Consider the following 13,787-nt stretch of genomic DNA (forward strand, 5'->3'; position numbering starts at 1 on the left):
GTCAGCTGTAGGGTCACCTATAGGGTCAGCTGTAGGGTCAGCTGTAGGGTCAGCTATAGGGTCAGCTGTAGGGTCACCTATAGGGTCAGCTATAGGGTCAGCTATAGGGTCAGCTGTAGGGTCAGCTATAGGGTCAGCTGTAGGGTCACCTGTAGGGTCAGCTATAGGGTCAGCTGTAGGGTCACCTATAGGGTCAGCTGTAGGGTCAGCTATAGGGTCAGCTGTAGGGTCAGCTATAGGGTCAGCTATAGGGTCAGCTATAGGGTCAGCTGTAGGGTCAGCTGTAGGGTCAGCTGTAGGGTCACCTATAGGGTCAGCTATATGGTCAGCTATAGGGTCACCTATAGGGTCAGCTATAGGGTCAGCTGTAGGGTCAGCTATAGGGTCAGCTGTAGGGTGAGCTATAGGGTCACCTATAGGGTCAGCTATAGGGTCAGCTGTAGGGTCAGCTATAGGGTCAGCTATAGGGTCAGCTGTAGGGTCAGCTATAGGGTCAGCTGTAGGGTCAGCTATAGGGTCAGCTGTAGGGTCACCTAAGGTCACCTATAGGGTCACCTATAGGGTCAGCTGTAGGGTCAGCTGTAGGGTCAGCTATAGGGTCAGCTGTAGGGTCAGCTATAGGGTCAGCTATAGGGTCAGCTATAGGGTCAGCTGTAGGGTCACCTATAGGGTCACCTATAGGGTCAGCTATAGGGTCAGCTGTAGGGTCAGCTATAGGGTCACCTATAGGGTCACCTATAGGGTCAGCTGTAGGGTCAGCTATAGGGTCAGCTATAGGGTCACCTATAGGGTCACCTATAGGGTCAGCTATAGGGTCAGCTGTAGGGTCAGCTGTAGGGTCAGCTATAGGGTCAGCTGTAGGGTCAGCTGTAGGGTCACCTATAGGGTCAGCTGTAGGGTCACCTATAGGGTCAGCTGTAGGGTCAGCTATAGGGTCAGCTATAGGGTCAGCTGTAGGGTCAGCTGTAGCTTAATTATGGTGAGTTGACAGTTTGATGAGTGTGGGGGAGGAGCTGGAGGGGCGCCCATGGCTGGCGTGCGCTCCTCCGGGGGTGTGAGAGCGCCGTCCTGGCCGAGCACATTTACAGGCTCGCGTGATGCTTTAAGCTGAGATGAAGCACATTTGAAATGGACTCGACTCATATTCTGAGTCCAACAACCCAGCTGATCACGTGACCTGAGGGCTGACAGCCTCTAAATCATTATGGAACAATTCTGACTGACGGATATTTGGTGTGTGTGCACACACACGCGTTTAAAGAGAGAGTGTGTGAAAGAGGAGACAAGTGGTGGCACATACGTATAAAAGGAGAGAAGCTGGAGACAGAAAGAGAAGACAGAGGTCCACCTGTCTGACACAGAGAGCCTGAGAAAGTGCAGAGGAATGAGTGTGGGGTGTGTGTGTGTGTGGGGGGGGGGTGTGTGTGTGTGTGGGTGTGTGTGTGCGTGTGTGTGTGTGTGTGTGAGAGAGAGAGAGAGAGAGAGGCTCCAGTGGAATGGCATCCAGAGAATGGCATGGAGAAAAGCAGCTGACAGGAGTCTCTCACACACACACACACACACACACACACACACACACACACACACATTCACTGATTGTTATTCTGTAACTATGAGCTCTGATTTTTCATAGAATTCTTAAATGTGTGTGTGTGTGTGTGTGTGTGTGCTGATCTGCACATCTAAATGATTAAAGATGATAAAGCCAACCTCAATGATCCAAAATAACAGATTTTATGATTTATGATTTTCAAAATACCCGTTTTGTTATTTGATTGATCGGCAGTTTCAAAAACCTCAATAAAAAGATGCTCTTAGTTTGATTCAGGGAAAAAGGGAAACACAAAAGGGCTTCCTCTCACGTCTCTCCCTATAAGAGCAGAGGGTCATCGGCTGACGTGCAACTGAGGCGTTTCCGAGCGGCGGCGTGAGGCCTGAATACGTGTGTGTGTCACGTTCTAACAGAACACACACACGTGGAAATGTCAGGGAGCACAGCCTCCATGCAGAGCAGCACATGTGATTTATGGCTGATATAAATGGGATCACTGCAGGTAAGAGGATCCCAACAGAGCGCACACGTACGTGAGTGTGTGTGTGTGTGTGTGTGTTTAGTGGTAATAGCTCTAAGCTGTGATAGCTGCATATAGATGAGGGGGCATGTCAGTAAACTGATGCTCAAGGGCCAAAATGGGCGCAGCGAGCCAGCGCAGCTACACGTTATTGTGTGTGTGTGTGTGTGTGTGTGTGTGTGTGTGTGTGTGTGTGTGTGTGTGTGTGCAGCACAAAGCCCACAGCTTGTGTTAGCCAACACAAACCTCTGTTAGCATCATTCAGGACGGCCCTCGTTCCTTGATGTGCTGAAGACAGAAACAGCCTGAGAATGGATGAAGAGGAGCGAGAGGAAGAGCAGGAGATAGAGACCCTCCAGGAGGCCGTCACATGGGACGGCAAGCCGCTTGGATCAGCACTCTTCTCTCCAGGTTCTGTCCATTTCTGACATTTATCTGCTTTATTAGATTATCTGGGCAGCATGGCTGTCTCTGACACACACCCACCCACACACACACACACACACCTCGATTCATTACAGCCTAACTGCTTAGTTGGGTTTATGCCCTCTTTAAATTAAAGCCCAGATAAACGAGCACACAAACACTGGCGGATGTGAGCGGAGCAGCTCAAACTGCTCATTGAGGAGGAAATGAAGACACATTGTTTGCCAGCGTATTATCATGCGTGTGTGAGTGGTCATAAGGTTGCCTTTTAACGGGCTCATCTATAGGGACTCTGCTTCCCATCATTAGTAATTCAATTTGCTCTTTATTAGCAGCGCTTATCGGAGGCGCAGCCGGCTCCTTCGCTCCATATTTCCTCCACCTTTCGTGTTTCTCAGAACTTGAATCGGCCACTTTAATCAGACCTGCAAGTGTTCCTGTGTTGAGCTGCAGCAGAGCTGATGAAGAGGAGGGGCAGCTGAGACGGGACCAGTTAGAGGAGGAACGAGGCGGACAGACCCTGGAGTCCTGGAATAAAGCCTAATGCTAATAGTGATGGTTTTCCTAATGGCTTCTCACTCTATTGAGAGCGGAGATTACAACACGATGGGCTCGAGGTGTGTGGGGTGTACAGCGGAACCAGAGGCTTAAGGGGCAAGACGAGGAGGAGGGGGACCGTAAAAACAATGATTGCCTCCCATCAGGCTCGGCCCATATTCTACAGTTCGTTAAAACAATCCAATTTGCAAGTGGATAATTATGCATTAGCTCTTTTTTATCTAGTGTAGGGAGAGCCGTGCCAGGGCACGATAGCAGCAGCCCTGCCTGCCTGTTCCTCCGCAAATTACCCGCTATCGCCACTTGTTCGCCATCATGGCTGAATTGGGCAATCAATTAAACTCCTCCCCCCTTATTGTCTGTGCGTGGGGCTTCCTGGGGACCGTGAGCAGCGACAGAGCCGGGATATGCTGCCCCCTGCTGGACATGAACACGTAGACGTGACCTGAGCTCACGTTACTACTCCGGATAATGATGGAAAAACTATGGCGCAGCAACATCACAGAAGCATCAGGAGCAGCTACGACAGAAGCAAAGATGATTTAACGAGATGCAGCTCCACATCCAGATGACTGCTGAGGATCCTTCAGAGGGCTGACCAGACAGACCAACCACACACCAGGACGAACCCAGAACCAATCCCGGGCCTGAACACACGTCAGCTGCTGCACGTGTTCATTCACAGGGTTTTCTAAAGTCTGAAACCGGCCTGAAGAGGGAGCTGCTGCACCTGCTCGTCAGTGGAGAGTCAGTTCAACTTTGAGTCCGACTCTAATTACTGAGTCTGGAGTGCGCCCCCACCCAGTGGGGGGCACATGGCAACAGTGGCCGGTGGCAGCATTAGCACAGCCTAGCATAGCACTGCTGTAATCAGCCACAATATTTGTGCCACTTTAACCAGGGATTTCCACACAAGAACCTAATTACAACAATCTTTCACAGTGCACTTATTAAAATAGTACTGGGAACTACTTTATATTAGTTGGTATAAAACATTTCCAGTGCTAATGTGAGATACAATTGTATTTTCTTATTAACAGTCTGCCAAGGATTGGCTTGAAAGTTATTCGATTTTGTCCAATGGAAAGATGTCAGAACTTAATAATGATAATTATAACGTATTAAATGCGTACCTTTAACAAATAAAATGTTCATTATTTTAATTGGGGGTTATTAACTAATCACAGATTTTGTTACGTTGCTGCCTGTGTTTTGCTCAATAATCATTAAAAACAGGACACACAGACTAAAGAGTGTGCACTCCTTACTTGTCCTGGTGACAGAGGTGACGAGTCTTCTCAACTTGTGTCGACCAAAGGACACGAGCTCTCTGGAGGAGGTTCTCCGCGCTCCTGTGGGGCCCCTGAGGGAGGCGGGTGGTCGGCCCGGTGTGGTGAGCCTCCCCCCTGGGGTGCTGCTCACCTTCTCTGAACCGCTGCAGCCACAGAACAATGAAGAAAAGAAAAAAGTGAGAAGAAAAGTGCGGGGTGACGGATGCTGCCGCCTAGCGGTAGCAGACAGAACTACCGTGAAGAAACCAGCTAGATAAAGAACCCAAAGCAACTGTGACAGGAAGCAGCCGGGCATGTTTGCTAGGTGTCGGGCTTCAGTGCAACCTACTGTGAGAATCCACATATTCTCTTTTACAATGATAACTTCCCTTTTGGTCTCAGGTAGTTTTTGGAGGATCACGGTTACTGACCTATTAGCTGACCTGCGAATGATTTTCATCTGGCTGTGAAGCTTGAAGGGGCCAGGCGAGCAGGAGGAGGAGGGGGGGCAGGGCAGGATGGTGCGCAGGGTTCCAGATGAGAAGCCTTCTCGGACCCTGCGTTTGTCTGGTGTCCAGTAGAAGGACGATCTTCGTGGCACCGCTGGACCTGCCGCTGCCACAGCCTTCCAGCTGTAATGGCTACTCCTTGAGGAGGTGGCCACCTCCTTTTTTGTTTTAGCAGGGCAAGTCAGAGCTGTTTTGGCTTTCCTGAGGGTGTCATCTGTCTCCAGAGCTCTCTGGGGCAGAGGCAGCTTTGATGACATTGATTTTCGGGAGATTTTAGACTGAGCATAAGAGGAGACCCACTTGTACTTGGAGGCTTTAGGGGAGACACTGACCTGGGTTAGCCGCCGCGGAGGCTTCTTGCCAGGGGTTTTCTTCCAAACTGTAGACGCAACAGTGCTTTCAGCTCCAGGCTTTGAGGGTGGGAGATCATTTCCTGTTTTGCCTGCAGGAGTGGACACACTGCTACTTTGTCCTTTCACATTCTGGGTTTTGACCCAAACAAACTTTGAATTTGTGGAGACAGATTTAGTTGTCTGACAATGGCCGCTGTGACTGGAAAGGTTGCTGGGACGTTGCTTTGCTAATTTAGGCAGCGCAGCAACCGAGGGTGTGATCGTAGTAAGAACAGCTGGCGCTGCCGTGGCAACGGGGGCCAAACGGTGGCGCCTGTTTGGGTCGGTGCTCCCTGGTGGAAACACACGCCTGCTCTCAGCCATCAGCTGGGTTCCCTCGGTCGCTGAACATGACTCTGCTTTGCTGTGTTCATGGCGAGGAACCAACGGCTCGGCCTTTCTTGATACATTTGTGGTGACTGTGGCTGTGGTCCGGGTCACATCCCTGGGGCTGTGAGGGGCGCCCCCTGATGATACCGGGGGGGTCGCATCTCTGTGGTTGCAGGAGGTGGAGATGAAGGGGTGTGCAGACTGTGGGCTTTTGTGTCTCAGTGAGTATTTTCTCTTCCAACTCCCGTGGTTCTGAGGAGGATCATTTCTCCCTCTGGAGCCGTAAGAGTGCCCCAAAATGGTGCCGTGAGCTCTCGATGATCGCTGAGCTTCCGGTGGCTGAACTCTTGTAAAAGGTGTATCGCCATGGATCCTTTTATGGTTGTCAATAAGATCTAAGACGGATGAAAAGGAGATAGATAACGACATGAAACTACACATATTAAAGGCACTTAATTGTCAGTTTCTGCATATCCTGGAAAACATCAATTAAATGCAAAAGGACTTCAAAAGACTTTAAAAGATTCTGTTACTTTATAACTATAATCCATGTATAGTTGCAGCAGTTGGTAGTTTATAAAACTAAAGCCTTGAATAAGATGATGAACTAACAAACGTCTTGAGATGGCCAACCTCACTACTTTTACTAAAATATCATTAACTATCATTAGTTTAGAGGACAGCGGGAGAGGCCAGACCTGGCGGGCCCCACATGCTGGACCGGGACTGTGACCTGCTGGATCGGAAACAGGAGCCCCCGCTGGACAGAGTGGTTGCTTAATGATCAAAGCCATTTCAACGATCATATAAAGGGCTTTGATCAGTAGACGATCACAGGTCAAAGTCTTTGATCTTGGCCCATTCTCAACGTTTTCCCAAAACTTCAGAAAAATGCGTTTAGAACTTTTCGAGTTCAGACGAAATGGTAAAAATTACAAAAAACTCTAATACCAACATGACAGTTCTGAACCCATAAGGTTCAAAGTTCTGCTGTCGTTGAACGACCACTGGTAACGAATAAAGACATTGTGAGCCTTTTATATGAGAGTTTAATCATTATATAAACGGGCGGAAACCGCCTCTGGCTTGAATGAAGGATCTATACTCGTGTAAAATAGCACATTCGTAAAGATAGCTGAATCTAAATGAGACAGCTACTAAAATAGAACTTTCTGGATTTCTAACAAACCGGATTAAAACGTTACCTTGTAAAACCTCGATTTCTCTCTTGAGCGCCTCTCGTTCCTCCATGTTTACGGCCGATAAACGCGTCATCAAAAAGCGACACGAATCGGCGCTGACAGATGACGTCTGACAAGGCTTTTGGAATTCGATCTTTTTTCCTCACAGGTAGGGTTTGTTGTAGTTGGGGCGATTGTTTTGTGTTAGGGGATTTGAGGATCATACCACAACTTACTTGTAAACGTATAACAATGAATTAGTATGTGCTGTAACTTGCACTTTGCACCCGTCGTTGTTTGCTACCTGTAAGAAGAGCTGAAGGGGAATAATGAGCGACCTGTTGTACTTCCTGCTGTCGCCTTACTGGAAATAAGAACGTCGTCACAAAGTTATGCTGTCTGCGTTTGACAGCTATCAAATAAACTCATTTAGGGAAACAACACACGTTTAGTTAGAGAGACAGGGGAGATTTTAGAAGGGGTTGTGCGGTGGAGCCGAATCTTGATGCCGTCCGTCTGAAGCGAAACAGGAAGTGAAAGTTCAGGCAGCTTAAACCACGTCAGAAGACAAACTTTAAAGTTGCCTTAGGAGCAGAGGTTCTGCTTCAAACGACAATGTTGACACAATTAATAGAATGAAAGATAGGTTATTTATACAGGTTGTTCATAAGGCATTATTTTTAAAGCTTGTATTTTTTGCTGTCAGGTGTTCAGTAAAGGTAGCTAATGTGTTGTTGCTAACAAGTTAGCCTGTCAAAAATATGCTGTTTTATGTCCGTTCTCTTCTCCCTCTTTATGTTTCTTGTCCTTTACTTCTTTTGTCATTATGCTCAAATCTGATCTCTGATCTATAGTCGATAATTGAAATATGAGGCTCTGAGTTGAAGTAGTGGTGTGACATTATATCACTGCGTGAGTGTCAAAGCATTATTTAGTGTCATGACTGGACTGGTAAATAAAGATAAACATGAAAATAAGATAAATATGAAATCTGTAACAGCTGAATAAAAAAAGGAAAAGATAGATATAGATTCATATGTTACATTGTGGGTTTTTATCTTGCAGCTTCACAAAGATGACATCAGACAAATTGTTCTTCATCTTAACCAGGAAACCCGACAAACTTCAACACATCAGCGCTGGACAAATATGCCACATCAGCCAATTCAAATACAGTTTATCATCTTCCCAGAAAACTTTTTCTGTAATGTCTGTGGGCCATCAGTTCTCCTTGCCTTACGACATTGAGGTGGGGTCCCTGGAGGAGCTGAGCGAGGCCGAAGCGGAGCTGCTGCTGGCGCTGACCGACGATGCCGAGAGGCTGAAGTGGTTCCAACAGAGGGATTCTCTGCGTGCGGCATTAGAGCTCAAGGTGGGCATGGTGGTCAATGTGGAAAAGGATGAAGAACAGCTCAGAGGCATCATCCGCACCATCGGGAGGCGGACGGAGCCGGCATATTCTGCTTCTCTGTCTGGAACGTTCTTTGGCATTGAACCACAGGTGAGACGTTCAAGTCTTTGTACATTTATGGTAACTCTCAAATTTGATGACTAAAGAGGAAGTAAGTGTGAGGACAATGGTGTATTAGTCCACAGCTGGACATGAAGTGGTCTCCCAATAGTCACCACATTGGTTCCAAAAACTAAAACAAAGCACCAGTTGAAAGATGCAGCTGACTGTTTCCTTTCAAATACAGTTTTTCCTGCAAATCATTAACATGTTTCACTGTTTAAAAACATCTGTCCAACAGGAAGACGGGGAAGAGAAGAGGGCTTCAAACGGCACCTACATGTACGAACCCTCCTTCAACTGTCCGAAAAGTAGTTGGATTTATGTCCCGTTTACTAAAGTCAGGCCAGTGATTCCCAGCTCCTCGGTGCCGAGTGTGCAGATGGGAGCTGTCCCGCTGTGTGCGGGCGACAGGGTCACATACATCCTCACCGACGAATGTCGCCATGGAATGGTGTTGGGAGTGACGGAGAAGAGTGGACAGACTGTGGTTCAGATCTCAACAGTGAGTAAATAGAACCCATCTAACGCTGAAAAGCCCTCTGAAGGAGAAGAGTTCAGTGTGAGCTGCACTTCCAACTCTTGACTGTGTAATCAGGTGTTTCTCCCTGAAACACTCCTCACACACACGTGCACACGGAGCTCAGGAGACAACCACAAGATGACTAAATGAAAGCTGCTGCTGTTTTCAGGACACTGATGAAAATGGAAAAACCGGTGGAGAGGTTGAAGTTCCGTTGCAGTGTGTTGCTAAAGAGGAGGTGCCAGCAGGTGTGTGGAGACATGAAGCTGTTCCTCCTGGACGGCTCGAATGACTCTAATCCAAACCTCATCTCCATTGCAGAGCCGGAGATTTACCAAAGTCTCTGCACGGATCTGACGGTGAACTCTGTGGTGGAGCTGACGCTGGATCACAGAAGTTTATACGGAATCATCCGCTGGATCGGGAGGCTGCCTGAGCGAATGGAGATGATGGCAGGAATAGAGCTGGTAAACATCTAACCTGATAAACGTGGACATGTTAATGGCATTTAAGAATGGTCCCTGAGAAACGTGTTGATACTTCTGGACGTGACATCGAAATCTCCTACCTTCAGGAGGAGGAAGTAGGAGTGAATGACGGCACCTTCAGAGGGGAGCGTTACTTCTTCTCTCCCCCAAAGAGAGCTCTCTTTGTGAAGCTCAGCTCCTGCCAACCTGACTCACGGTTTCAGAGCTTATCCTTCAATCAGAGTGAGAGGAAACCAAAAGAGGAAGGTCAGAATCATCCCTCACTTCTGGTTTGCATTCCCAGCATGTCCAACAACATGTTTCCATGCTCTAGCATCAAAGGGTTTCACCCATTTTATCAGAGTGTTTGTGTCTGTGTCGGTGAGCAGAGACAGGTGTCTGCACGTGTTCACCAGCAGGGGGCAGTGCTGCACCAGAATGTGGCAGAAGACACTTTATTTCTCTGTGTTTTGTGTTTCTGTAGAGTGGCACACGGAGGGCAGGCTGGAGACTGTTCCCCCTGTCACCACAGAGCAGGTTGACCACATTTTAATCGGCAGAATGAAGGGAATTCAAGGTCACTGCAACTCCTGCTACATGGACGCTGCCCTCTTCAGGTCAGGAGCATTCAGAGGTTGGATTTTCACTCAAGTTCCAAATGAGTCCAGAGCGCCATTCAAGTTGTAAAAAGAAGAACATCACCTGAGAATGAAATGTTAGAGTAGAAATGTTGTGAAAAATGTGTTTGATGGTCATGTGACTCATTCCTGCTCTTAGCTTGTTCTCCTGCTCTTCTGTATTGGACTCCATGCTCTTCAAATCAACAGAACCTGAGGACTCTCCCATTCAGAAGACACTACTCTGCAACATCGTTAACCCTCTCCGCAGGTCTGAGTGTTCATCCGCAGGATGGTTTAGCATTTTTCTGATATGTGCGTGACATCGCCCCCTGTCTGTTGCCTCCAGTAATGGATTTGTAGAAGGACGACACATCATGAAGCTCCGGCAGCAGCTGCAGAAGCTGGGTTACAGTCACTCTTTCACCACAGAGGAGAAGGGTGCGTTGAAACGTCAACTTTCAGCTGATGTAGTTGTAGCGGGCGTCGTTGCAGCTCTGTCAGAGTGTTGTTAGCTTGGCCTGTCAGGACCGGTGATGTGTCCTGGTTGTCTTCCAGATCCAGAAGAGTTTCTCACCATCATCATGCAGCAAATTCTGGCCCTGGAGCCTCTTCTAAAACTGTACGGCCACAGCACCACAGTGTCCGCACCACCGCATAGGAGCAGCTGATGATGCTGTTTTCTTGTCTTTAGCTCGGCAGGAGGGGAAGTGCAGGAATGTTATTATTATCAGATCTTTTTGGATCAGAAACACAACCTGCTGCTCCCTTCAGTCCAGCAGCTGCTGGAACATTCTTTCCACACTGAAGGAATTAAACTAGCAGAGGTGAGTTCAGTCTTCTTTGTCTGCTCGTGTCATTTGATCAAAGAATAACCTTTTTGTTTCAGACGTGAATATACTGCAGGGCTCAGTGCCCCAGCGGCCACCGGGGGTACTGCAGCCGGGGCTCCCCCAGAAGTTGCATTTGATTGACAGCGCAGTGTATCTTCAGTCTGTGTCCTTCAGTTTTTATTTAGAAATAATACAAGAAAATTAAACAATTCAAAGAGAAAAACCGTGAACTAGGTGTTTCTGTTTTGTCTAAAGATTGGCCGCTGTGAGCGATTCTCCGGTAGATGTTTCCAGACGTGGGTTCCTCACCCCTCTTCTATGTGCTGTTGTCTCCTCATGTCCAGGTTCCATCCTGCCTCATCCTCCAGATGCCTCGTTTTGGAAAGAAATTCAAGATGTTTGAGACGATTGTTCCTTCTCTGGAGCTCGACATCACTGACCTGCTGTCTAAAGGTACCAAGCACTGCAGCAAGTGACTGTTGTGGGTTAATGGTGAGCGTGTGTGTGTGTGTGTGTGTGTGTGTGTGTGTGTGTGTGTGTGTGTGTGTGTGCGTGTGTGTGTGCGTGTGTTTCAGGCCCTCAGCAGTGCATGCTGTGTGGAAACCTGGCACAGGAAGAGTGCTCCGACTGTTTCAAAGATCCCCTTTTCAGCCGGACGGGATTCAAAATGTTCTGTGAGACATGTTCCGCCCAGGTGTGTGTGACCTGCTGTTATGAGGGTCGGCGTTAGGTACTGATGACCCGTTCCATGGGATGACCCTCGACCCTCTGGCTCATCCACGACCACAGGGGTCACGTTTGCTCACGCTGGTGTCTCTGCAGGTGCACACTCACCCTCTGCGCCGCTCACACCAGCGCTCTCCTCTGGACATTCCCAACGACTTCCTCCCTCGGAGGAGTCCAAATGTTCTGGCCAGAGACAAACTGGACCTGTTTGCCGTGCTGTGTATCGAGACCAGCCACTACGTGTCCTTCATCAAACACGGCCCCAGCAGCCAGGACTGGATCTTCTTCGACAGCATGGCGGACAGACAAGGTGCACAGTGGCTCCTCACCTCACCTCACTTCCTGTTCTCCCGGACTCACCTGAGTTTTGATCTTCCAGGTGAGAGTGACGGCTTCAACATCCCAGAGGTGCGCGCCTGCCCTGAGGTCGGCGCCTACTTGGAGATGTCTCCCTCCGAGCTGGCCGATCAGGTCCCCCGAGACATGAGGGGCGTGGCCAAGCGGCTGTTCTGCGACGCCTACATGTACCTGTACCAGAGCAGCAGCATGTGTCTGTACCGCTGAGCGGAGCCCCGCCCACCTCATGTGTCTGTACCGCTGAGCGGAGCCCCGCCCACCTCATGTGCCTGTACCGCTGAGCGGAGCCCCGCCCACCTCATGTGCCTGTACCGTTGAGCGGAGCCCCGCCCACCTCATGTGTCTGTACCGTTGAGCGGAGCCCCGCCCACCTCATGTGTCTGTACCGCTGAGCGGAGCCCCGCCCATCTCATGTGTCTGTACCGCTGAGCGGAGCCCCGCCCACCTCAGTGTTGCCCCGGAGCTTCATTTTAGAGATGTGGCGATGAACCCGCATCAAACTTTGCACGACAAAACGCCGACGGAGGATTGAAAATAGATCATTTTTGGAATTGATGGTTTGCTGCCTGACCTGACGTGATGGAACGGTGCAGCTCCCCTCACCCCTCACCCCCGCTCACCCCTCACCCCCTCTCACCCCTCAGCTCCCCTCACCCCTCACCCCCTCTCACCCCTCAGCTCCCCTCACCCCTCAGCTCCCCTAACCCCCGCTCACCCCTCACCCCCGCTCACCCCTCAGCCCCCCTCACCCCTCAGCTCCCCTCACCCCCTCTCACCCCTCACCCCCCCTCACCCCTCACCCCTCCTGACCCTGACGCTGCCCCTCTCACCCACTTTATTAGGTTTTACTGGGCCTTTATTGGCTGACTTTCATCATTCCTGACATTTGTCCCCTGCTGGCTGAGGGTTGGATGAGTGGAAGATTTGAAGCAGCTGTGCTGGTTGGTGTGAGGCAGAGGACGGAGCGCCCCCCCCGCCCCCGGCCCCCGGCCCTGCCCCCCCCCCAGTCTGGACGTGGATGTTTCCTTTGTCAGGATGAGTCCGTCACCCTCTGGTCTTGTGATCATTCTTATTTGATTTCTTCCTGTGATGCTCCTGGCAGGGATCAGCGTGGTCTCCTCAGGGGACACTGCTGTGATCTGACCTTCACCAACACGCCACCTGACCTTCACCAACACGCCACCTGACCTTCACCAACACGCCACCTGACCTGCACCAACACGCCACCTGACCTTCACCAACACGCCACCTGACCTTCACCAACACGCCACCTGACCTGCACCAACACGCCACCTGACCTGCACCAACACGCCACCTGACCTGCACCAACACGCCACCTGACCTTCACCAACACGCCACCTGACCTGCACCAACACGCCACCTGACCTGCACCAACACGCCACCTGACCTGCACCAACACGCCACCTGACCTGAACCCTGTTTCAGCCTCGGCCCATATTTGGCTCCGTCTGGGGAGCTTTTGATCCTGCTGTCCACGGCTTTTCCCCTGCATCTGCTGTGATCAGCTCCGCACTAAAACTGCCCCCCCTATCGGTGCAACAGCTAGCAGAGCATCTCTGCACCCCCAGGAGCTCCTCAGCACTTTGACCACTATTCATCATCCAAACAAGAGGGCGTGCGCGGGGCTCCACCCCAATAACACGTACATAAGTACATAAAGACTTTTGTTTACCGTCCTTTAGACTCACCCCTGTCATTTTCCGACTGTGCTGAATAATGACAATAAAAGTCTGATATTAAACATATGACCATATTCGGGCTTCCTTCCTGTTCCTGAAATGTTTTACTGAGACCCAAATGTTGCTTTTTTCTCGGCCATTATTTGGATAAATAGTGGCTCTAGCACAGCTCCACTGTGGCTAAAGGTGCCCCGGGTCCTGGTAGGAGCTCCATCCTTTATCCTGTCCTCCAGGACCCCCCCGCCCCTCATGCCCGCCCCTTCCTGCTGTCCATGATGGAGCTCCAGGATCTCGGCGTAGAACCTGAATTTGACT

General features: G+C 49.9%; 2 protein-coding genes across 3 annotated transcripts in view; one reads left to right on the forward strand and one right to left on the reverse strand.

Annotated features, from left to right (window-relative positions):
- The window catches only part of zc3h3 (zinc finger CCCH-type containing 3), a 30,438-nt gene extending 23,601 nt beyond the window's left edge, over nucleotides 1-6,837 (reverse strand). The window contains exons 1-3 of one of the 2 annotated variants that reach the window (XM_029828095.1): nucleotides 6,764-6,837; nucleotides 4,771-5,953; nucleotides 4,325-4,491 (exon numbers count right to left, since the gene is read on the reverse strand). In XM_029828095.1, coding sequence (XP_029683955.1) covers nucleotides 4,325-4,491; nucleotides 4,771-5,953; nucleotides 6,764-6,833 — 1,420 coding nt within the window. In that variant the 5' untranslated portion in view covers nucleotides 6,834-6,837. Of the gene's footprint in view, nucleotides 1-4,324; nucleotides 4,492-4,758; nucleotides 5,954-6,763 lie in introns of both variants that reach the window. The other variant, XM_029828094.1, reaches the window with a different exon arrangement.
- A 13-nt stretch (nucleotides 6,838-6,850) lies between these two features.
- cyldl (cylindromatosis (turban tumor syndrome), like) lies at nucleotides 6,851-13,538 on the forward strand. The gene is made up of 15 exons (XM_011620380.2): nucleotides 6,851-6,908; nucleotides 7,805-8,240; nucleotides 8,491-8,754; nucleotides 8,942-9,020; nucleotides 9,094-9,239; nucleotides 9,347-9,506; nucleotides 9,724-9,856; nucleotides 10,017-10,127; nucleotides 10,206-10,297; nucleotides 10,415-10,478; nucleotides 10,551-10,683; nucleotides 11,034-11,142; nucleotides 11,265-11,383; nucleotides 11,512-11,725; nucleotides 11,795-13,538. The coding sequence occupies exons 2-15, from the start codon at nucleotides 7,815-7,817 to the stop codon at nucleotides 11,977-11,979; spliced, it is 2,235 nt and encodes a 744-aa protein (XP_011618682.2). The 5' UTR covers nucleotides 6,851-6,908; nucleotides 7,805-7,814; the 3' UTR covers nucleotides 11,980-13,538.
- Nucleotides 13,539-13,787: the final 249 nt, after the last annotated feature.

Source organism: Takifugu rubripes, chromosome 20 (genome assembly GCF_901000725.2).
Source record: "Takifugu rubripes chromosome 20, fTakRub1.2, whole genome shotgun sequence".
Taxonomy (NCBI): Eukaryota; Metazoa; Chordata; class Actinopteri; order Tetraodontiformes; family Tetraodontidae; genus Takifugu; species Takifugu rubripes.

Coding starts and splice junctions, on each gene's coding strand:
- cyldl (XM_011620380.2), top strand. CDS start 7,815: ATGACATCAGACAAATTGTTCTTCATCTTAACCAGGAAACCCGACAAA. Junction 10,298..10,414: donor TTTCACCACAGAGGAGAAGG/GTGCGTTGAAAC, acceptor GTTGTCTTCCAG/ATCCAGAAGAGTTTCTCACC. Junction 11,143..11,264: donor CACTGACCTGCTGTCTAAAG/GTACCAAGCACT, acceptor CGTGTGTTTCAG/GCCCTCAGCAGTGCATGCTG.